The sequence below is a fragment of the Ambystoma mexicanum genome, chromosome 7p (genome assembly GCF_040938575.1).
Source record: "Ambystoma mexicanum isolate Mex_15411 chromosome 7p, UKY_AmexF1_1, whole genome shotgun sequence".
NCBI lineage: Eukaryota > Metazoa > Chordata > Amphibia > Caudata > Ambystomatidae > Ambystoma > Ambystoma mexicanum.
This window is the reverse complement of record NC_090939.1, coordinates 91,710,197-91,732,276: the sequence shown is the minus strand read 5'-3', so window position 1 is coordinate 91,732,276 and position 22,080 is coordinate 91,710,197. Positions and strand designations below refer to the sequence as shown.

The 22,080-nt window shown below is 48.7% G+C and overlaps 1 protein-coding gene across 1 annotated transcript in view; it reads left to right on the top strand.

Moving 5' to 3' along the window:
* The window catches only part of NR1I2 (nuclear receptor subfamily 1 group I member 2), an 812,250-nt gene that overhangs the window by 481,032 nt on the left and 309,138 nt on the right, over window positions 1–22,080 (top strand). The window contains exon 2 of the mRNA XM_069635851.1: window positions 16,569–16,848. Within this exon, the coding sequence (XP_069491952.1) occupies window positions 16,664–16,848 (185 nt within the window). The 5' untranslated portion in view covers window positions 16,569–16,663. The remainder of the gene's footprint in view (window positions 1–16,568; window positions 16,849–22,080) is intronic.

The following is a 22,080-nucleotide window of genomic DNA, read 5'->3' as shown; positions in this document are numbered from 1 at the left end:
GGATAGAAGGGATAGTCGGAGGGTTTCTTAAGGGGAGGGTGCACAAGGGAGTGCTTCAGGGGGAGGGGAAGGGCCCAGTGGCAAACGAGCGATTGCAGAAGTCGGCCAAGGCTGGAGCAAGGGTGTCCATGTGGTCCTTGATGGTTTTGGATGAACAGGGAAGAACCTGCTTTGACGAGACTTTCATAGATTGGACTTGTCTAGAAATATCATCAGGGGTGAACAAAGGAAAAGAAGAGAAGGGGGAAGGAGAGGCGGCCAAAGGAAGGCCAGGAGTAGAGGAAGAGGATGGAGAGGAGAGGGTGGACAGGATGTCCTGGGTTTTTGTGATGAAATGAGAAGCCCAGGCTATGCAGAGGACCTGTGAGGGAACAGGAGAGGTAGAGACTACAGCAGGATTGGCCAGCTCCTTGCAGATTTTAAAGAGTTCGGCAGAGTTGTTGGATGCCGCAGAGACGCAGGCTTGGATGTGAGCTCTCTTCCTGGTGTGGACAGTTGGTACTGCCTTTTGAACACGTGGCAGGCCAGATTGTCAGAGGGTGCACCTGATGCCCTCCATTTCCTCTTAGCCACCCTACACTTGCATTTAAGGGGGGGCGAGCTGCGGATCCTCACGACAGGGGCAAGTACATCAAGGGTGTCGGAGATAGAGCTGTGTCAAGATGTGAGCCAGCCAGAGGTACGGGGGAGGGGGAAGAGGAGGAGAGAAAGTGGCAGCAAAAGCTTCAACTGACAAACGCTTCATGGGTAGGATGACCGAGAAGGTGGGCGACAGTGCTGGAGTTGGTTTGGCCTGAGGGTTGTAGAGAGAGATGGGAGGAGAAAGTGGTCACTCCAGGAGAGAGGAGTGGTGTGAGGTTTAGAGAGGGGGAGGTCTGAGGAGATTAGAACATCCAAGGTGTGCCCCGCAGAATAAATTGGGCCAGTGGGAAGAATATCAATATAGATAGAGATGGAGGGAAGAAAAAAAAATAATCATAAAATCGCAGAGGTTGTGAAAGAGTCCTGAAGGACAAGAAGCATCCAGGTATATGTTGAGGTCTCAGAGGAGATGTTGAGTGGTAAAGGCCATGAGGGAGGAGGAGAGGTCGGCCCACTCGGAAAGGAAGGAAGTTACCTGGCCAGATGGCCGGTAGATGGTAGCACCAGTGTGAGAATTGCCAGGAGATAGAGCAACTGCAGACCAGGCATTCAAAGGAGGAGTAGTCCTGCATAGGGATGATAGATGCAGGGATCCATTCCAGTAAGATGAAGGCTACACCCCCATCGGAACAGTTGGTTCTGGACACAGAGGATCTTGTAGCCATCAGGGTTGAGAGAGTCAAAACTCATGATAGATCTGGCCGTGGACCACGTCTCAGTCAGACCGAGAAGATCAAGGTCGAGTTCTTCCAGGAGATGGCAGATGTCAGAGGAGTGTTTTACAGCTGAGAGAGAGTTGAGCGTGGCAATGTGGAGAAGGTTGCCACCTTTTTAAAAGGCTTCCGCTGAGGGGAGCGGAAATGTAGGAGGCGGAGGGTGGGCAGAAGTGGAAGGAGGAGAGGGCAAGGTGACAGAGGAGGGAGGCAACAGGGCTGCTAGAGAAGTAGCAGAAGCCATAGAGGTGGCAGAGGGTGGAGGAGGTAGCTGAGCCACAGAAGGGACAGCAGGAGATGAAAGGAAGCTGATGAGGGGTGGGAAGCATCTATCAAAAAGGAGGAGGTTGGCCTGAGGGCCTTGGACCAAGACAGTGTCATTTACATAAACATTAATGATGGTCTTAGTGGAGTGGAAGGGTCCAGGTGGACCTCACGCTGGGTGCGACCATTAATGGGAGAGGAGGAAAGATGAGAGCGCACAGAGACCATATGTGGAGTCATAGGCCTGGCGAGGGAACAACAAAGAGGATGTCGGTGAGGATCTGTCTGGAAGAAGTGCTGGTGTAGGTATCAGCGATGGGGAGGCCTGGGTTGGAGACCAGGATATCCCTCTTAAACGTCTTCCTACCAGACTTAGAAAGAAGGACGGGATAGTTAATAGAAAAGCAGTTAGAGATGATGGGAGAGACTGAGAGCACCATACAGGATGCAGACGGAAAAGGTGAGGGGGAAAGGGGGACTGCAGGGGGGAAACAAAGGTGGGAGGAGGAGGCACTAGGGATGGGCACAAAGAGGAGGGGCACAAGCAGACAGGACAAGAAACAAGACGGAGGATATAAATAGGCAAATACAATTAAGATGTACTTCAATGAAATGAAGGGCTAACAAGTAGGCAATCGGAACAATGTGGCACAACGTTGGGAGAAGACAAACCGGCAAGCAGCCGTGAGTAACAAATACCAGTTAAGAGCTCAGCATGGATGTGATGGAACATGTGCATACAGGGGTGGGGAAAGGAGTAGGTGGTCGTTTTGGGAGTAGTAGGAGGCTGATGGAGGAGGAGAGATTGCCACTATCCCTTTCTGCTCAGTAGGAGAGTGCGCACATAGTCTGTGCATATTTCACATTCGAAGAAGCAAGGGCACTTAGAAACAACTTTGTAAAGAAGCTCACAAGGGGACATTGTGTGATTATCTGACAGGACTGCAGGGCAAAGGAAATCACGCCAGGGTAGTAATTACCCGAGACGCTACGATGTGGACAGACCAGAGAAGGTAGCAGTTGAGTAGCTCAGTAGAGGGCTTTCCTGCAAGGGAAGGATTCCAACATCTTGGAAATTCCCAGGACTCCAGATCTTCCTCTATCATGCCCCAATCTTGCAGACGACGCACTTTGGGTATGACCGCACCAGGCATGTTTATGAACACAGCTGCCTGGATTGGACCATTTCTGGTAGGCTAGAAGGGAACAAATCCACTGTAGTAAATGTCCTATTTAAACGGGTGAGTCCACCTTCTCTGTTGAATCCACTTTGAACTATTGGAGAAGGGTGACACCTGGTACGTTTTTGGAAGTACAATCCGCTCCGAAGTGCTCTGTGAAGATCAAGACCTCCAAGAAAAGGGCAAGCCTTTTTGCTCAATCATCCAGGAGCAATATTTGAGGTGACCTGCTGGCTAGACAAGACCTTCAAGCTGTGACCACTGGTATCCAGGAACCTGCTCACTGGTGATGACAAAAACCCTGCAAGTACTCTCTAGAAACCTTCCTGGCTGGGACGTGCAGAACAAATGACTTGCCATGCCCCTGTAAGTGGTTCCCCCAGCCACCTCTGGACCCGCTTCTAACAGCAATCCATTTTCGAGCCAACTTAGCCATCTGGAGGTGCTTTTTGATCCACTGCAAGCATCCAGAGCTGCCTTTGACAATTTGCACAATTTGTTGTCGAGCCTCTAACTCAACCCATCGGCTTCCTGCACTCCACCCATTTCTGTGCCAATTGCCACTAAAGAGCCACTTCGATTGTTGGACCCTTTCGAGCAGACACAACCCATTTGTTTAAGCCTTTGTCTCCTGCTAACAAAATTGTGATTGCTGGCATTTCAATGTTGTTGGGGCGAAGATGATGGTTGGCACACCTTTTCTGTTCGAAGCAGGAACGCTTGTAAGGCATTATAGCTAGCGCGTGGCCAGCCTTTGCCACATGCTGTTGCCTTCACACACGGTCCCAGTGCTCATACCACTAGAGCTAAAACTGGGGCCATTGCTCTCCCATCAGCAAGATTCACTCATTGCAGTTTGTTGGGTACCACATGGACAACTTGTAGGTCTTCTATTCTTTGTTTGGAATTGTAATTTATGATGAATCCAGAAATGGTTCCTGGTCCAGAAATGATTATCCTGTGCTTATGCTGCTTGGTGAGTAGGTATTTAAGGGTAAGGAAAGGTCACCTTCATTGATATCCTGTATGCTTAAGGAATTGGTTCCCACACAATGATGTTCACTCTCCATCCAATTATTATTATTAATTATTATTATTATTATCCTCTCTCCAAGAGACCACATGGGAAGAACAATATGAAAGGATTGGGATCGGGCACACTTTCGGAAGTAAAATAACACCATTGGTGTTTCTCATAAACTGGGCTTCCCTTTCGCTGCCCTGTACTGTAATGCAGAGCTGGTGTTCAACTGAATAAACTGGCCAAGTCTCTACCGATTGTTGTAGAATTTTTGTTCAGGCCCCACAATGATGCACTGGGTCTTGGGCACTTTTCAGGACCTGCTTACCCACATTCGGATGGACAAATCGCTCTCCCATCCAATCCTGTGTATGTATCTTCTTCCACTGCCACTAATCTACACCCTAGTTACTGAACCCTTGGCAGATAGCGTTGGGGAAAATGTAGACCTAAAAGTAATAGCGAAAATCGATGGGCTTTCAAAAGTATCATTTTGTGATGATTACTTGATGGTTCCTGAGACGCCTCTCCACGTCATTACCAACTATTTTCACATAATTGGGATTAAGTCAAAGCACAATGAATGGACCTGAATCTTGCAGAATCCCTACCAATGAGTCAGCTAGCTGGGGTCCAATGTGGGCTGAGTCACACATATCATTCAATATTTAAGAGTGACTACATTTTAGAGAACCATAATGTACCCACTCCACTATCTTCTATTAATATTTACAGCGATGTAGATTGGGAATTTCTTGGCACAGACAAATTAATTGTACTAGCCTTTTCTCCCATGGTTATCCTACTTGGTCTGAACTCATCCACCCAGGAGCCAACTGCAGAACTGTAAACTCCTACAACAGCCTATATTTCAAAACCATTTTGTGTTTTAAATAAATAAAGCTTCCAAAAAAAGTCCTTGTTATGTTATAAGTAGGACGCACGACACCTGTAGTCTCTGTTCCGTTTTTTCCGCAAAGGTGTTCGCTTCTGAGATCTCGGCGCGCCTCGAGTATTCTGAGTTCTGTTCTTTCGGTTCCTCGAACCTGTTTGTTTGTGAATATCTACGATGTCCTCTTCTTCTTCTACCCCGCGGCCGGGTTTTAAGAAGTGTCGGGAATGCGGGTCCAAGATGTGGTTGACGGATTTGCACGCCGCTTGCCTCTGGTGCCTCGGTGGGGACCACAACACGGATGACTGTGTGGACTGCCAGTCGCTTGCTTCGAAGGCCTTGCGGGAGCGTAAGAAGAAGCTTTCTGTAGGTAAGGTGGCTAAGCCCCAGATGTCGAGGTCCACTAGCCTTTCGACTGATGCGAAGGGCGACTCTCCGCATCGTTGTCGTCGGTCTGGGGGGTCTCGGTCCAGGAGTAGGTCCCACCATTCCTCTGCCTCTTCGAGGCACTCACGGAAGCGCCGTCACCGGTCGCCTTCCCCTTCCTCGTCCGAGGACTCCGCCTGTGAGCGGGTTGCTTGTCCCAACAAGCATTCCACTCCTGCCGAATGGGATTCCTTTCGGCAGGAGATGGCGATTTTTCAGTCGCAGGGCTCTGGTCCGGCCGCGCTGTCGAAAGACGCCGGCTGTGACCGTGCTAGAGACACCACTCGCACGCCTTCGGGTTAGAGTGGTCGTCGCGATCACAGGGCGCCTTCGAGGTCCTGGTCAGACAAGGTTGGTCGCTCTAGACCTGCCCGTTCCTGGTCCGGTCCTCGAGACCCTTGGAGCCTGTGATGTCTTCGAAGAAGACATCGACGCCTGCGGCGCCGAGGTCGTCGAGGGACTCTCTCAAGGCTCTGCCTCCGAGGAAGCTGTCGACGCCACCGGTGCCCAGGCTGTCGAAGGACACGCTCGGGGCTACGCCCTCGAGGACTGTGTCGAAGCTGTCGGCACCACGCTCGGCGTTGATGCCAATTCCATCGACGCCTTTCGAGGCTGTTTTTTGTCCGAGGTACCCCGTGGCACGGTGGAACCCCCTAGAAAGGCTCTGGCCAAGGCTAAAAATGTCTTTGTCCCTTTTTCTGTGCCCTCATTCCAGCCTCTGGATTATATTTCTGAGGTGGATGAAGGGTCTGAGGAAGGTATGGTTCCTGAGGAGGTACCTGATGAGATTTTGTCTGGGCATAGCCAGATTGAAGACCTGTGGCAGTCATTGCACAACGCCAGTGGTCTGGACACCTCTCCGGAGGTGGAGTTCTGTAGGCCTGAGCCTGGCCTCGTACCGGCGCCTTATGTCGAGGGTAACGGAATACTTGGGGTGGTCTGCGCCACCATTGGATTTTCTGCAGGATGACCTGGTGGATGACCCGGTACTGCCATTTCATATGGCCTTGGTGGCAGCGGCTTGGACTGCCCCGTAGAGTCTCCCTGCAGTGAGCAAGTCTTTGCTGCGAAAATACTGTCCAGCCAGTAGCGACCCCTGCTACTTGACCATGCACCCCACTCCGGAGAGTTTGGTGGTGCACACGGCTACGGCCCCAGCAAAGCCGGCATCGTACCCTACCATCCCTCCTGATAGGGATGACAAGCGTTTTGATGGCTGGGCGAGGAAAGTGTTTTCTTGAGGGGGTATGGCTTTGCAGGCAGCCAACTCCGTGTGTCTTGTCTCGTTTCATGCACACTCTGTGGAACTGTATTTCGTTAGCGGCTGATCATATTCCCAAAGGGGAGGAACAGGATGGTTTTCTTGCCATGGTGCAGGATGGCAAGGATGCCATGTGAGTCTGTTCAGTCGGGTCTGGACATGGCAAATTGTGTCAGCCGGTCCATGGCGGTGAGCACCGTAATGCGCAGGTTTGCGTGGTTGCGGAAGTCAGGGTTTGCTCCTGATGTGCAGCCCGGCTCCTCAACATGCCCTTTGATGGTGAACATCTTTTTGGCAGTAAGGCTGACGAGAGCCTTGAGAGGTTGCAGACCTCCAAAGCTGCAGCAAAGTCGTTGAGCACTGCAGTTCGCCAACCTCGCCTTTTCGTCCTAGGAGACCGCAATGGAGGGGAGGTTCCTTTCGATATTACTCATCCTTTAGTGAATAGAGAGGAGCTGCAAGTCAAAGGGGCCACTGTAGGAGTGCCGGAGGTGGAAAACTGGGTACTCGAGGTGCCAAGGCCGCTCGGGCTGTTGCCTCTTTACCCTCGGGCAATGCCGCAGCCGCTTCAGCTCAGTTATGAGGCCATGTCCCATGGTCCGCCGGTTGGGGGAAGGCTGGCGCAACATCTTGTAGAATGACGTGCCATTACTTCAGATGTGTGGGTTCTGAAGATCATAGCCCACGGCTACTGTCTTCCTTTCCGGCAGAGGCCTCATGACAATCCACCAGGGAATCTCTCTTTCAAGAGTCTGGATCCGCTCCTTGCGCTGGAAATTCAGTCCCTGCTGGAGAAAGGCACCATAGAACTGGTGCCTGTAGCGGAGAGGAACAAGGGATGGTATTCCCCATATTTTTTGATTTCGAAGAAAGACGGGGCTTGAGACCCATCATGGACTTGCGCAGTTTGTACAAGCGCCTCAGGAAGGACAAGTTCAAGATGGTTACTCTCTCTCTCAAGTCCTCCAGGCCCTTCAACTTCAGGACTGGTTGGTGTCTCTTGACCTCAAGGACGCTTACTTTCATGTGCCGATCCATCCCAAGCACAAGAAGTACCTGAGGTTCGCGGTTGGCGACTCGCACTTTCAGTTTCGTGTCCTGCCGTTCGGCTTGACCTCCGCCCCAAGGGTTTTCATCAAGCTCATGGTGGTGGTGGCAGCGTATCTCAGGAAAGGGGGGGATTCACGTCTACCCCTACCTGGATGATTGGTTGATGAGGGCGCGCTCTCCCGAGCAAGTCCTGGATCATCTGTCCGTCACCTGCCACTCCCTTCACAAGCTGGGCTTCTCCCTCAACTTGAAGTCCCACTTGACGCCAACTCAGCGGCTCCAGTACATCGGAGCAGTGCTTGACACATCCCTGGGGCAGTGTTTTCCTCCCCAGGTGAGGGCTCTTCATATTCAGCAGATGGTACACAAGTTTCAACATGGCCAGAGTCTCCCGGTGTTAGAGTTCGTGAGGTTGCTCAGCCTCATGGCATCCTCCATTCTTCTGGTTCCAGAGGCCCGGTTGCGGATGAGATCGCTGGAATGGGCTCTCAAGATGGTGGTCACAGTCCTGTGGCAGGATGTTGGACCCCGTTCAGGTGCTGCCCTCGGTCGCTCAGGACCTTCTGTGGTGGGCCGACGAAGGCATTCTGATGAGGGGGGCTCCGTTTTGGCTACCGTGGCCAGAGGTGACGATTGTGACGGACGCATCCCTCACGGGTTGGGGAGCTCATGCCAACGAGTTGACAGTCAGCGGTCGTTGGTCTCCGGAAATCCAGACTCCATATCAATCTGTTGGAGCTGAGGGCCGTCAGGCTTGCCCTGAAGGCTTTTCTGCTGACTGTGCGAGGAAAGAATGTCCTGATTCTGACGGACAACACGGTGGCCATGCACTACTTCAACAAAAAGGGGGGGCAGGGTCACTTCCTCTGTGCAGGGAGGCGATGCAGCTCTGGTTCTGGGCCATCTAGCAGGGAATTTCGATCTCGGCAGTTCATTTGGCCGGAGACTAAAGCGAGACGGCGGATGCTCTGAGCAGGCAGAGCGCGATCTCTTACGTGGCAGTTGGCTCAGGAGATTCTCCTGGAGATCTTTGCCCTTTGGGGGACCCCTCAAGTGGATCTCTTCGCCTCCAGTGTCAACCGGAAGTGCGAAAGGTTCTGCTCGCTGGAATTTCCTCCAAGAGGAGCCTTAAGAGACGCATTCGTGGTGGAGTGGTCCGTCCCACTGCTGTACGCATTTCCTCCAGTCCCCGTCATCCCGCAAGTGCTGCAGAGGTTACTGAGGTTCGGTTCCCGAATGATCCTCATTGCTCTGGCATGGGCCCGGAGGACGTGGTACCCGGACCTTCTCGACTTGTCCATCTGCCCTCCACGTCGTCTTCCCTACTGAGACGATCGGCTCTCACGAGAGGGGGGTCAGGTTCTCCATCCAGAGGTCAGATCTCTCAACCTACACGCTTGGCTTCTGAAAGGTTGAGGTATAAAGATTGGGACCTCCCTGAAGACGGATGAAGGTGTTGCTTTTGGCCAGATGACCTGCACCGTTGGAGAAAGTTCTGCGACTGGTGCAGGGTTAAGAATGTGGATCCTTTTTCATGTGACATTCCTGTGGTTCTGTCTTTTTTTGCTTTCTTTAGCCCACAAGGGCCTGCAAGTGGGTACCATTAAAGGTTACCTAGCGGCACTGTCCATATTTAAGCGCTCGTCTGGGGAGTGTTCTTATTTCAAAATTCCTTTAATGTGTTCCCACCGTCACCTTTCCAGGTGCCCAGTTGGGATTTGAACCTTGTTCTAAAGTCCCTAATGGGTGCTCCATTCTTGTCCTTTGAGACTGTTAACCCTTAAAACTGTATTTTTAGTTGCTGTCACTTCCGCTCGCAGATTGAGTGAGTTACAGGCACTTCCAGTTAAGCCACCCTTCACTGTGTTTCATAAGGACAGGGTTGTCCTTAGAGTTCGTCCTTCCTTTCTTCCGAAGGTGGTGTCGGAATTTCATTTAGGCCAGAAGGTTGTTCTTCCGGCATTTTATCCTGCTCCTCATCCTGGTAAGGAAGAGGAGAGGCTCCATAGGTTGGATCCTAGGGGAGCTTTAAGTTTGTACATTTCACGCATGTCCCGGGTCAGAGTGGATGGTCAGCTCTTTATAGGTTACGCTGGAAGGCATTTGGGACAAGCTGTTACTAAGCAGACTTTGTCTAAATGGATTGTCTTGGCAATTTCTGAATGTTAAAGCTTGGTGGGTAAGGACCCTCCTGTAGGCTTACGGGCCCATTCTACTAGGGGTATGGCTGCCTCTACTGCCCTGCAGAGGGGTGTTCCTATTCGTAACATCTGTAAAGCAGCCACTTGGGCTTCGGTCCATACTTTTGTACGACACTACTCCTTAGATTCTATCCATGGGCAGGAACTGGCCTTTGGCAAGGCGGTCCTTTACTCTGCAATTTGATTGGGCAAAAAAGCTACAACTGAGGCTATGGGCGCTGTGCGTCCTACTTATAACATCTTCTGACATCGGCACTACAGGGGCCCTCGAGGACACTGTATCGACGTCATCGACGCAGACGCCGAAAGAGTTTCCGAAAGCAGCACAGCTGTGGTGATTGTCATAGATATGGAATACGTTGTCAGACCATCCCATCGAAAGAACGTTACCAGGTAAGAGAGTAACTTGTTCTTTGACGTGGTCAAGATAGCATGCTACCAGTCCTGTTTGACTCCAGTCTTAGGAAGCCCATACTTCTCCCAAGCCTTAACTGACAATCTGTTTGGAACATGGAAGGAGGGTGAGGTGTTCTTCCCACTCCTGTTATTTAGACTATGTGACCTGTAAAATGTTTAGAATTTGAGAAATTGATGGACCTTAAGTTTAGGAATTTACCCCCCAACACCATTTGAATGCTTTTGACAGGGGATAGTTAAGCACCTTTTCTCGGAATTATGTTGGGCTCTTATCTATGCCAAGTTGTTAACTAGGGTGCGGGCAACTAGACTAAACCAGAATCTTCCTGACCTCATGCAGACTGACCAGGTGGGAAAGCAATGACCGAATTCATGCTGCCCGCGGTCTCCAAACTAACCTGGTTCTGAATTCTCTTGATGCCAAAAAGGCATTCAATCAGATCAGCTGGAGATTTCTAAGAGAAACACGTCAATCTTCTTTGCCAACTGGTTTGCATGCATGACTAGGGGAAATAATGTTCAGTGCCGTTGCCAGTGAATGGGGTATAGTCAACTTTTTCTCTCAGTAAAGGCACACGATGGGGGTGTTCCAGCCCTCCCCTGCTCATTGCAGTATTCATTGTACCATTGACTGCCTTAAACAGGCTTGGTGATGAGATAAAGAACATTCAGGTTAGGGCCAGAGAATTCCAACTTATTTGCATGAGTAAGACTGTGACCTCCAACATGATGCATTTCTAAACCAAATGAAGGTACCCAGTAAGTGGAGATATATCCAGATAATGGATCATATAAATTCAAAGTATCCCCTCACTGTGAAAAGGGGGCAGATGAAGGCAAAATGTACCACTGATTGCTATATATAAAAAATGTATATGGTAAGAGCTTAAACAAATATAGACTTTATTAATACTTCATACAAAGCCACCATTTTTTTATTTTTAAAACGGCACGGCTATGAATGTAGCCACATTTGATCATAAAAAACATTTCATGAATGAAACCACTACATATCCAATACCACCCTCGGCAAAGTGCTAAACTGTGAACTAAAATGGCACCTGAAAGAGTGATTGCATGAAACGGGGTATGCACCGCCACTAGTGTCTGTTACTGCACCCACCCTCGGCAGTATGTTTAACACCAAATGTTATAGTGGTCCAAAAACAACACAACATACATGTTTGTTATGATTAACATTATTCAGGGGCATAACCATTTTCCCCCCAAAAACCTTTATTTAAATTAACATGTGAGTACAGAAAATACATGAAACAAGCATATCAACAGGTACAGCACAATGTAACCAATGTCGAGGCATAGGGACCCCCACACTCACTGGGGTTCAATACAGTACAGACAAGCGGTGAGAGCGTCTGGTTGACCCTAAACTCCCCCAACCTCCCCCAATAGACCCCCCCCCAACCCCGTCTCCGGCCGCACACTCATTTCCAGGGGTAAGGTGGTGGGATCACAGAGAGGAAAAGTGCTGGAACACTGGGGCCCTGACAACCATTGCGGGGTATCTCGGAGAAGTCAATGAATGAATGAATGAATAAAGTCAATGCGGAGACCTACTTGGCATACCACCACCAGGATGTCCCAGACTCTAACCCCACCACATTTGAACCACCTGGGCCTCAACCAGGTACATGCAATGGCAAGTTTTGCTTCCAGCAGGAAGTGCCCAATTAGAGTAGCCATTGGACCAGTGAGGGGGAACACTCCACCACCCATAGCTCCCAATATCACCACACATGCGTCCATGGGGAGAGTCAACCCTGTGATCTTTTATTCTAGCAAGCCCCTCCTTCCAATAAAGGGCCACCTTAGGCTAGGCCATGACCACACCATGTGAAAGTGGTAGCCCACTGCTTTGCATCCCTGCCAACAAGTAACAGGGTAGTCGCTGTCCATGTGGTGCAGTCTTTCCGGGGTGAGGTACCATCTTAAAAAAACGTCTAGGAGCATTCCCTTTCTGTAACGCACCAGGTGGACTTGAGCATCCGACCCCCCACCCCCCATATTCTCAGCCATTCCTCATCCTCGATGGGCCCCCCCCCCCAAAATCACCTTCCTATTTGGCCATGTATGGCAAGCGCGTGACCGTGTCTCCTGTATCCAAGAGTTTGTATACCTTTGAGATCCGCCCCCTTGTCATGCCCTCCTGTAGTGTCAACCCAAGAGTGGAAAGGGGCCTGGTAGCCCCCTTCATGTGAGGGTGGGAAGCCCAGTGCCTCAGCTGCGCTTATCTGAAACGTTCAGACTCTTTTAAATTGAAAGTATGCTTGCATTTTTCAAACGCCATTGGCCTGTTGTCTTTGTAAATCTGCTGTAGGCTTACCAGGCCACCCTCCGCCCATTTGCCAAAACCTCCCTGTTCTCAGCCAGGCTGGAAACTCAGGTTATTCCAACCCCCCTATCATTCCCCATCTGCGAAGAACCCTCCCCATGTAGTAGAGCTTTTTTTTGGTCGTTGCGAGCAAGTAGAAGCTCCCTTCATGCCCTAGGTATCTCCCGTCCACATAAGTCACCAAGATAGTCGGGCATAACCATTTTTAACATCATAGATGATATCTCACTACTAGATGCAGTGAGTGGTGTTTTCTAAGGCCCTAACCTGACCGGGCCATTCAATCTAGTTAGCTTGGAAGGCCAGATAGGGGCAGTCTTCCAATGTGTAAATTGAACTGAATATGTGCTGGTCAGATTTGATTGTGTCATTACAATCACTTGACAGATGAAATAGCAGGAATGATAGAATGAAAGATGGCTTGCTGCGGCCAGAGTGCTGCAAGACCCATGTAAGGAACTCGTGATGACAACAGTAAAGACAAGACACAAGTGATCACAGTTGAAGGGTGTTTACTAAACTGTACATGCGGGTTGGAAAAACGCTCAATCTAAATCTAAGCTGGGAGTAAGCTTGACCATCAACTATGGCAGTCCTAATGGCGTCTTGTCAAATGAAAGGGCCTATACTAGGAAAAAAGTAATGTCAATCCTTGCACTTAAAATAAAAACAAAGTGTGGGGTAGAGTTCACAAGAAAGAATGAAGTGTTCACAAATAAGTCCAAGATGCGGTAGTCAGTCGCTCTTCCCCACGTTTTGCGCACAGGATAAGGTGGGATTCCACAGCACACACTCTATCTTTCCAAGCGTGAGCCAACAGTGCCGCTTTCAGCTATCTGGGCCTTCTGGGTTAAGTCTCTTTTCTACAAAAAAAGTCTCTTGCCTCAGAGGACCTGGTGTATCAAAAATAATAAACCAAGAGTTCCTTTCCATATGCTTGCTAGGTGATGATTTCTTATCCCTGGATCCCCCACTTCTGAGTTCAGATCCACAAAAAGTTCTTAATGATGTCAGGACCTTCGGTAGCTGGGGTTCTTGCTTCCAAGGGCCTGACAAGTTCACAATTACCCAAAAAGGTTCAACAAATGTTCCAAAGTCCTTCTTCTCTTTGTACTTGGGTGATACCTTTTCACCCCTGGGTGCCCCTCTTCTGGGCGCAGACCCTACCCGACTGTTTGCCTCTCTCCGTAGGGTTCCCTACGGCTTTTCAACACAATCTCCCATAACGTTCGCAAATCTTAATGTCTTATTAAACAGTTCACTGTGGACATTCCTCTGCCTGGTTCACTCTTGTCAACACACTATTTACTGGGACGTCAGACTCTGCCCCCTTTTCATCAGAATCCCTCCATCGGGTTCGCTCTTGCCAACTTTTGCAATCCATACAGTGCAGGATTCCCTTCCCTTAGCTTTACTTTCATTTGCCGGTCCAAGACTTTCGACTGTATAGAGGATTTTGCTACACCCCCGGTATGACCAGTTTGACCATCTTCTCATGCTGTTCCCAAGGCCTTCTGGTAACGGTAGTTTCAACAATAGAGTAATCGGCCAGAGTTTCTCAAGTGAACACCCATGTGTTGCCTGACTCCTCTGTGGTTTTCCCCTCTCTTCTTAACATTTCTTTGTACTTTTTTCAATTAGCCGTTTGCTACTTTTGTTCAACACAGTTCGGTTTCATATCAGCTCTCCCCTCGACTCACAGGCTATGATGAACCGCAGGACTTTTTTTGTCTCTGGAGTCTAGGCCAGTGCCACGGTGGCAAGTGTCTCTCCCTGGATTGGTAATCATCGGAGGAGGGCCCGGTGTACCGTTGACATCTGCTGCAACATACGCTGGCTATTGTTTGCGGTATTACGATTCCTTCTGTGGAGGTTTCACAGGCATTGGTCCAAAAGGGCAAGGTCGCTTCTCTCCTTTCCACAATCTCGGTTCGCTCCATCTTTCTCCCCTTGAACTGCCATGCTGAGTTAGCTCTCTAGTTATCGTTGTGTCTTGCTCGTATTGTGCTCTCGTGGTCCACATTTTATCCCTGTGGGGAAAGTAATGGGCTGTACGGTGTGAGTGGTTCTGGTCAATTAACTGACAAGTCACAACCCAAGGGTCAGGCAAAGTCAGGCAAACGATTTTAGTGTTAGTCCATTGTGTCCCGTGTCGGAAAAGGGGGGGCTGTCATGAGCAATTATATTCTTCGTCCTAGAGGTTTTGATAAATTCAGAAGGGTGAAATTGGTAGGGTTTATGAAACAAGCTGGAATGACCGGGATTATTATCATAAAATGACATGGGGGAATTGTGGGAATGGTAGTGTTCTGTCTGAGCAGATTGGGAGTGCGGGCAATAATAATCAGAGGGTTTGGAAGGAGAATGACTGAGTATTCGGGTAGTTTCTGACTGTTCAGGGGTTCAGGATCTTAGGGGATTTGTTTATAAATGGAGGATTTGTTGGATTTGGGCAAGAGATGCGATGTGAGGAAGGGAGGCAGATGTGGTACAGCCTACAAAAGCCTCAGGGACTCCGCCCTCCTCACCTTCCTCTTCAGTATAATACAACGTCTCACCTGGGGCATTTCCCCGAGCACAAGTTCCCCCATCCAGGCGATCCCTTCTCACTCTTTCGCCCCCAAGGGCAGGGATCTGAGCATGTCAGCCTTTCCTTGGCCACCTAAATAAGGGATTCTCGGGGTCCGCTTGGGAGAATACCGCATGGTTTCTCACATCCAGAGGGGTGGAAACACACGTAATATGATTGCAATGATGAGGAGTTTGACTGTTTATGATTCTAATGATAGTCAGCTGAGATGTCGGATGAAGGAAGCGTTTCTAAATCACGCTGATGGCAGAGACGACCGAGCTGGATGGGCTTTAAAGTCCAAGGTATTGAAGGTACCATTTGCTGCATGAATGGCATACGCAGTGGACCATGATGCACCATATGTGATACCGGCCAGCGTTTGTCTGCATGGGAGTCTCTCCCTCTTCCAAACCTAAATGAGGCAGAGTGGTTAGAAAGGTTCAGGAGTTATGGCACATGGGGAAGCTGAATGACGGACCAGTGTAGTTAAAGATTGAATTGTTCTCCTTCTGAGCTAAATATGACTTTGGGATTTTTCTCCCTAAATGTCCTTCTCTTTATAAATTCAATGGTGATTTGCCATTATGTTGGGAATACTGCTGGTAGGAGGGTTTGGGGGTATAAGAGCCTGAAGTGTAGCCGGGAGGGTTAGGGGGGCTGAGCTGGTAAAGCAGCAGAGTTGGGTACTGGTGTTTGATTATGAGAATTTTGACTGTACTCTGGTTCACTCTCAAAGTTTAGATGTTTTAATCTTGTTCTTGAAAGGGCGGACTGAGGACTTGCTCTTTTCAAGAGTTTGTGATCGCCTGTCTGTATGTTTTATAATTAGCCACACATGTATGGCTAGGAGGCGGGCCTCTATTTTTAGCATATGAATGATTCTTACCTCCTTGTTGTTCTTAAAACTTAAATTACTTTTTAAATAAACGTTGTATGGATGTTTTGGTGTCTCGTAAATTCTGCAGTTATGAACACCCCCTTTTTATTTTGGTTCTCTAATATTGATGAACCACTTGTTATGTTTTAATTGGGTGGGGGAGAGTGCAAACGTTACAAAAACAAAGTTTGGTAGGAGTGTTGGTAACGCAGGACAGGCTTAGACGCAGGCGGGTTGTCCGTCCATGCTATTGACCAGGCATCTTAAGGAGCATTGTTGCCCACCCTAAAGTAATGGCAGTTCTCACGTTCGAAATGGAAGAGCAGCTTGGGCGGAAGTGGTTCAGAATCAGTCTTAAGTTTCCTGTTTTGAATGAGTAAGTCCTAGAAGTAAGGGTAGTTCTGCTCAGGACAGCAGAAAATGTGGCTGCGGTTGGTGAGCGTTGCAAGCAAAGCTTGCCAAATTGTATTCCTACCTTTTAAGTGCATTTGTTATATTAAGCCTGGCCCTACCACGTTTTTAGAATGTCCCTTTTCAAATGTAGGCTCCCCAGTCGTTTCCGTTTCCCTGTTTGCTATCTAAATATGGAATGTATGCACACCGTTGGCCTTTAAGATGAAATGGTGTCCGTATTTGAGCTGCTTAGTTTGCAATGTATGTACAATGCTCACACCAATCCTTTTGGTTCTCCATTGCAGATTCCTTGAATAAATGTGGGCCAGAGGTCCATAAATAAACAAGCTGTGGATCAGACTGGGTGCCAGAGGACCAGGGCAAGGTCACGTCCAAGATCATGGACCCCTACGTGCCACAGGAGGTGGAAGATGAGGAGTCGGAGGCAGCCACGAGCGGTGACACTGGCATGGATGAGGAGGAAGAGGATGATGGGGAACCCAAGATCTGTCGAGTTTGCGGGGACCAAGCCACTGGCTACCACTTCAATGCAATGACCTGTGAGGGGTGCAAGGGCTTCTTCAGGTACTGCTCACTCTTGCAACCTCTTAATTTATTTGGTTAATTTAATTTCCAGAGGGCAAACAAAGCACACAAGTGCACCAGACGATTCTACTAAAATACAGACATAGGTTTAAGAAGACAATAAAACCACTTATACACATGTTGATACCTTCTTCCTCCTCTAAAGGCTCTCTTTCATAATTTGAAATTTTAGAACCATGGCGGCATATTGCTCGGGACCAAAGCCAGGCCTTATGTTGACATTTATTAGGCTAAAAGATTAAAGTTGGGTTGCAGAGTGCTTCATCCTTTGAATTTCAGATGTAGCTGATCATGGCTTGGAAGTCCTGCCAGAATGTTCTTTTTTGCCAGATAAATTTGATCTCTGGCATACCAGCATTATGAGTATTTTAAGGCCCTTTCTGCCAGGCAGCGTCAGACAGTGCAGCTTAATGGGCGTTTGAGTAATGTGCTGAAATCTACAAGCCATGACCACCCCCCATGCCCCCCGGCTGCAGAATGGAGAACCTCCCTCAAGGAAGCATGCGTGAATCATGGAAGACTAGAAAGAGTCCTGGGTGAAGGTGTGATACATGGCCAGGAACGAACATTATTGTAAATAACAGTCGCTCTCAAATGAAAAAAAGATGAACGTGTGCCGATTGCAGCAGTGACGGACCCAAAACAAACCCAAGAGATTTTTGCAGGGGAAACAAGAGGGGCGGGGAGGCCCTCTGGGAGTAGAAACCTCCAGGAAGAACAGAGACCAATGTGGTTTAGCGTGATCAAAGAATTGTAAAACTCCCTTAGACTGAATCCCCGTGATGGTCAGGAACGGCCTCTCAGACTTTGAGGTATTCAAAGTCCAAAGTAGAAGCTAATCAGCCAGAGATGACATCTGCATATATAACTGGGGATTGTGGGCATAGTGATACATGAGGATGCCAGCAGCCAGAGCCCCCGCCACCCTCGCAGGCAGCTCGGCTCCATACAGGGATCAAACAATATGGGCGGTGTGGGGATTGGCCCTGCACCCTGGAACTCTTCAAAGTGCATGCAGAGGGGTGATAGAAGCCAAATGAAAATTAGTAGTCTAAGGAGGTAAACCAGTGCAAAACGTGCACCTCCACCCCATGCTATGCCTTAACATGTCAAGGAGTACCTTATTAATGTCTATATCTGACGCCGCTAAGGGATTCTGCAAGATTTGTTATTTAGAACCTGCAGGGTATCTGTCGCAGTACAGCATCCTGAGCAGGATACAGACTGGCAGGAAACCAGCAGATGATTAGATGGACCAAAAAAACCTAGCTGCTCGAATTCATTTGCCGAATGTTATTCCGTCTGGGTGAAGTGAGGGCTCTCTTAACAGAGGCGCAAATTGGCCTGCTTTGCAAAGAATCTGGCTCAGAACCAAAATGTATCGAGTGGTTAATGAGGACAGTCCCACGGAAAGAGGAAAATGGAAGCAGGAAAAGGATCACCACCATAAAAAGGTAGACATGAGGATGAAAGAAAGTATGGCAGTTCTTTCGAAATCGCAGGAGAAAAGTAAATGCTGCCAAATCCAACAGTTCTGGCTATGTAAAAGATTATTTATTTATTTATTTTAGCTCCCAAAGGACAGACATGTATCCTTTTACTTTTGCAAAGCCAGACCTATTAGCTCTATCATTGCTTGTTATTGTAGATTTGCCACCATTGAAGAGAATTCCCAATGTTTCATGATGGGAGCAGATTACGGAGAGCCCTGGTTTGCGCTGCAACCTTAGTTGTGTTTTCTTGCATTTTACCTGTGCCTTTCTTGCATAGTCCAGAAATCGGCCCGGTGCCCTTTGCAATTACATGAAGCAATGTATGAATTGGAAACTGCTGCTTTTGTCCTGTAAATGTTTATTTCTTTTTTTTCCTCACACGTTGGATTGAAAACGGTAGAATGGAGAGTTGGGTCAATGGACAATTGTGTGAGAATACATATGGTCACCCAAACTTTGAAAGCTTGCAGGAACGGTGCCACCTTGAACACTCATTCTGCTTTGGAAAATGCTGTTCAGTACAGTAGATACACAAGACATTTCAAAATGCTTGAACAAAAGTGATACACACATCACCCCCACATTACCTTCCAGCAGCTCTGTGCAGCTTAATGAAAATTGTTACATGATCTTGCAAAAGCACTTATCTGTAAGCACGTGTTCTACAAAAAAATACTAAGATGCATCTATTACAATGTATCATAACCTTATGGGACACTTTAGAAGGTGGCTCAAAGTTTTCACACATCAGTAAAATACACTCCGTAAAACGCTGACAAACCTTATTGTTGGGCATGTCTAAACATAACCTAGGAAAATATGTTCAAGATGCAATGGGCCAATAAAATATGCTCTCTGCGTCATGGCATGGAGAAGCTGATTTTGAAACTCTATTTTATTTATTAACCACACTGAACTACAATGATCCCAATAACTGCAATAATCAACTAATTGAATGCAGCTCAAAAGTGAAATAAAATATTTATGTACCCACCAGCATACAAACCAGTCACAAAAATAATGTAATGCAGGCCAGAAGCTCTTAAAGCAACATTTAACAGCTCTCGCTGATGCCCAGCGTACATTGTTGTACTAACTTTTACAAAATGACCAACACCATACTGTTTCATGTCATGGGGCATCTAATTGATGGCATGGCCTGACACAAAACCAGGTGAAGGCATTTGAATGAGACTTGAAAGTAATCTGTTAGAGTAGACCTTGTGTACATAAAATAAATATTATCATCTGTAGACCGCAAAGTGGCGTGGACCAAAATGGCTGCATGATTCAAATCGCTGGAGACTCCATTCTCCCCCTAATGTCTTAGAAGAGCCTGAAACCCTAAACTAAAGTAAATCCCCCACGTGACTTGGGAGAAGCCTAGTGGAGGTCGGCAACCTATCCGGAGCTGGGGTGAGAGGCAGCAGTCGACTGAACAAGCTGGCAGATGGCCGGCAGAGGCAGAATGGTCGAGACTGGCTGAGGGATACTGCAGCGTGCTGCAATGCCAGAGGCTGCAGTGTTTTCAGTACTAGTCCTGAGGTGCTGGTGAGCGGCACATGCCATTTGAGGCAGTGGTGTGGTGTGATGGCAGCCACAGAGTGCTTTATCTTCCCTGCAGGGGTTATCCGTGCACAGAAACTGTGCTGGTGGCAAGCAGAGCCCACAACCGCCCCCCCAGCACCCCACCCAAGAGCAAGTTATCCCGAAGGCTGAAGCAAGAGGGTAGAAGTGGAGTGAGCAGTGTAGGAGCCGGATAAGGAGATGAGACATGGGGGTGAATGAGCACATATAAGACCCTGGTGGCTGCTCAGAAGGGACAACACTAACTGGGGTCATCCCATGGGAAGCGATGCTGACCGCTGTACAGGTAAGCGGGAATGGAACAGAGACTGTTCTGCTCAGAGTGTGGAGTGCAATCTCGCTAGTGTGGAGGGAGCGGTGGGCACCTAGGCGGCCAAGCATCCATAGATTTCTGGTTGGTTTTGTGGTGGAGCATGGAGGAAGAGTGGGCCAAGCTCTTCAGTGAGGCAGAGGTAAAAGCCTACAGGGTCTTGGAATGTGATTCTTGGCATGACTGAGTGCAAGTGTGAATGGTGAGTGCCCTGTCAGTCCTTTCGCAACAGTAGAGTCACTGCAATGTTTTCGGAGAGAAGAACCCCTCGGTTTACCATGGATTGGGACCCCCAATACAAGGAGGCGGAAAGGGAGCAGACCAAGGGAACAATGAAGGGTGACATATGGGACATACTGCATGAGATTAAAGCTCTCAGATTGATATACAGGCGGTGTTAGCAGTGTTCAGAGGTTGTGTGCTCTACAAGTCCTCCATTTTCACCTCAATCTTGTCCAACCAGTTCACAGCAGATGCCTTGGAAATGAAGGCGGATGTGAGGCGGACGGATCTGGAAATCAGTGGTTGATTTGGAACTAAAGATGGATAATGGGGGACAACGCAGTAACCTGAGGGTCTGCGTTGTGAAGGAAGCGTAGGGGGAATCCTGAGGGAGTTGAGAGGAAGGACATCATTAACATTCCTTTTTTGGGACAAGGGCCGTTAGGAGATTGGCATTGATGGTACACGGAGGAGATGGCGGATCCAGGGATCCAATATCAGTGATGGTGAAATGTGCCAGTTATACCATAAGAATATGGGCCCATGCTATAGGGTGTTTAAGCATTTGATTAGACAGGCCATGGGGGCCAGGGGCCCAAGACCTGCTCAGTTTGGAGATATGATATAATATATCTTCAATATCAAATTGTAGCTGATGTTGACTGGTACCAGTGCAATATATGCTATTACCTGATAATGGGGTAGTGGCGTATGGTGTCTTATAAAATGTAAGCCACACTTCTTTGGGAATGACATTCACTTGTGAGATCACCTGGAGGAACCATGCACTTTATTCAGCAAGCCTCATATTCTAGCTGAACTTTAAGAGGCTAGTGTCTCTAACATATGTTCAGCATCTCGTTGATAAATTAGTGCTCGCCTGGATTTTATCCAGTTTTTTTAAAAATTATTTTTATTTTAAATCAAGGTAGGTTGACAAGCATACATCGTGAATAGTAGCAAAGATGTGTTAACCCCCAGCCCCCTCCCCTCGGACCCGTCCCCCCTCCCTCCACTCTCCTGCCAGGCCTCCACTCTCCGTGCCCTCCTCTCTGCGGCCCCATAGTTTGTGACCGCTTCGGGTTCCTCCCAGGTTCCCAGGGTCCATCGGGCATTTATAGGCTTATAGGTCAGGGCGGGAAATCGCTGGTCATATTCCAGTACCGGGCTCCAAATGTTCTGGAACCGGTGAAGGACCCCGGCCTTTGCTGCCGTCACCTTTTCCGCTATCAGTATGTCCCATAGTTTTGTCCACCAATGAGCTAAACAGGAGCCGTCCGGGGATTTCCAGTAGCGGGCCAGCAGCGGTTTCCCGGCTAAAAGGCATTGGGTCAACAGTTTCGCCTTATTCCCGAAGCGTGGGTAGATCGCTGGGACTGGGACCCCCAGCAGAACGGGGCCCGGCTCCAGTGGAATCGTTGCCTCCGTGATTTGTGTAATTGTCCCCAGGCATTGCCTCCAAAATCGCTGGATTTTCGGGCACATCCACCACATGCGGAGAAAGGTGCCTGGGTGGCCACATCCTCTCCAGCAGGAGGGGTCCACCCTGAGATTCATGTGATGGAGCCTAAGCGGGGGGGGGGTAGTACCACCTCAGCA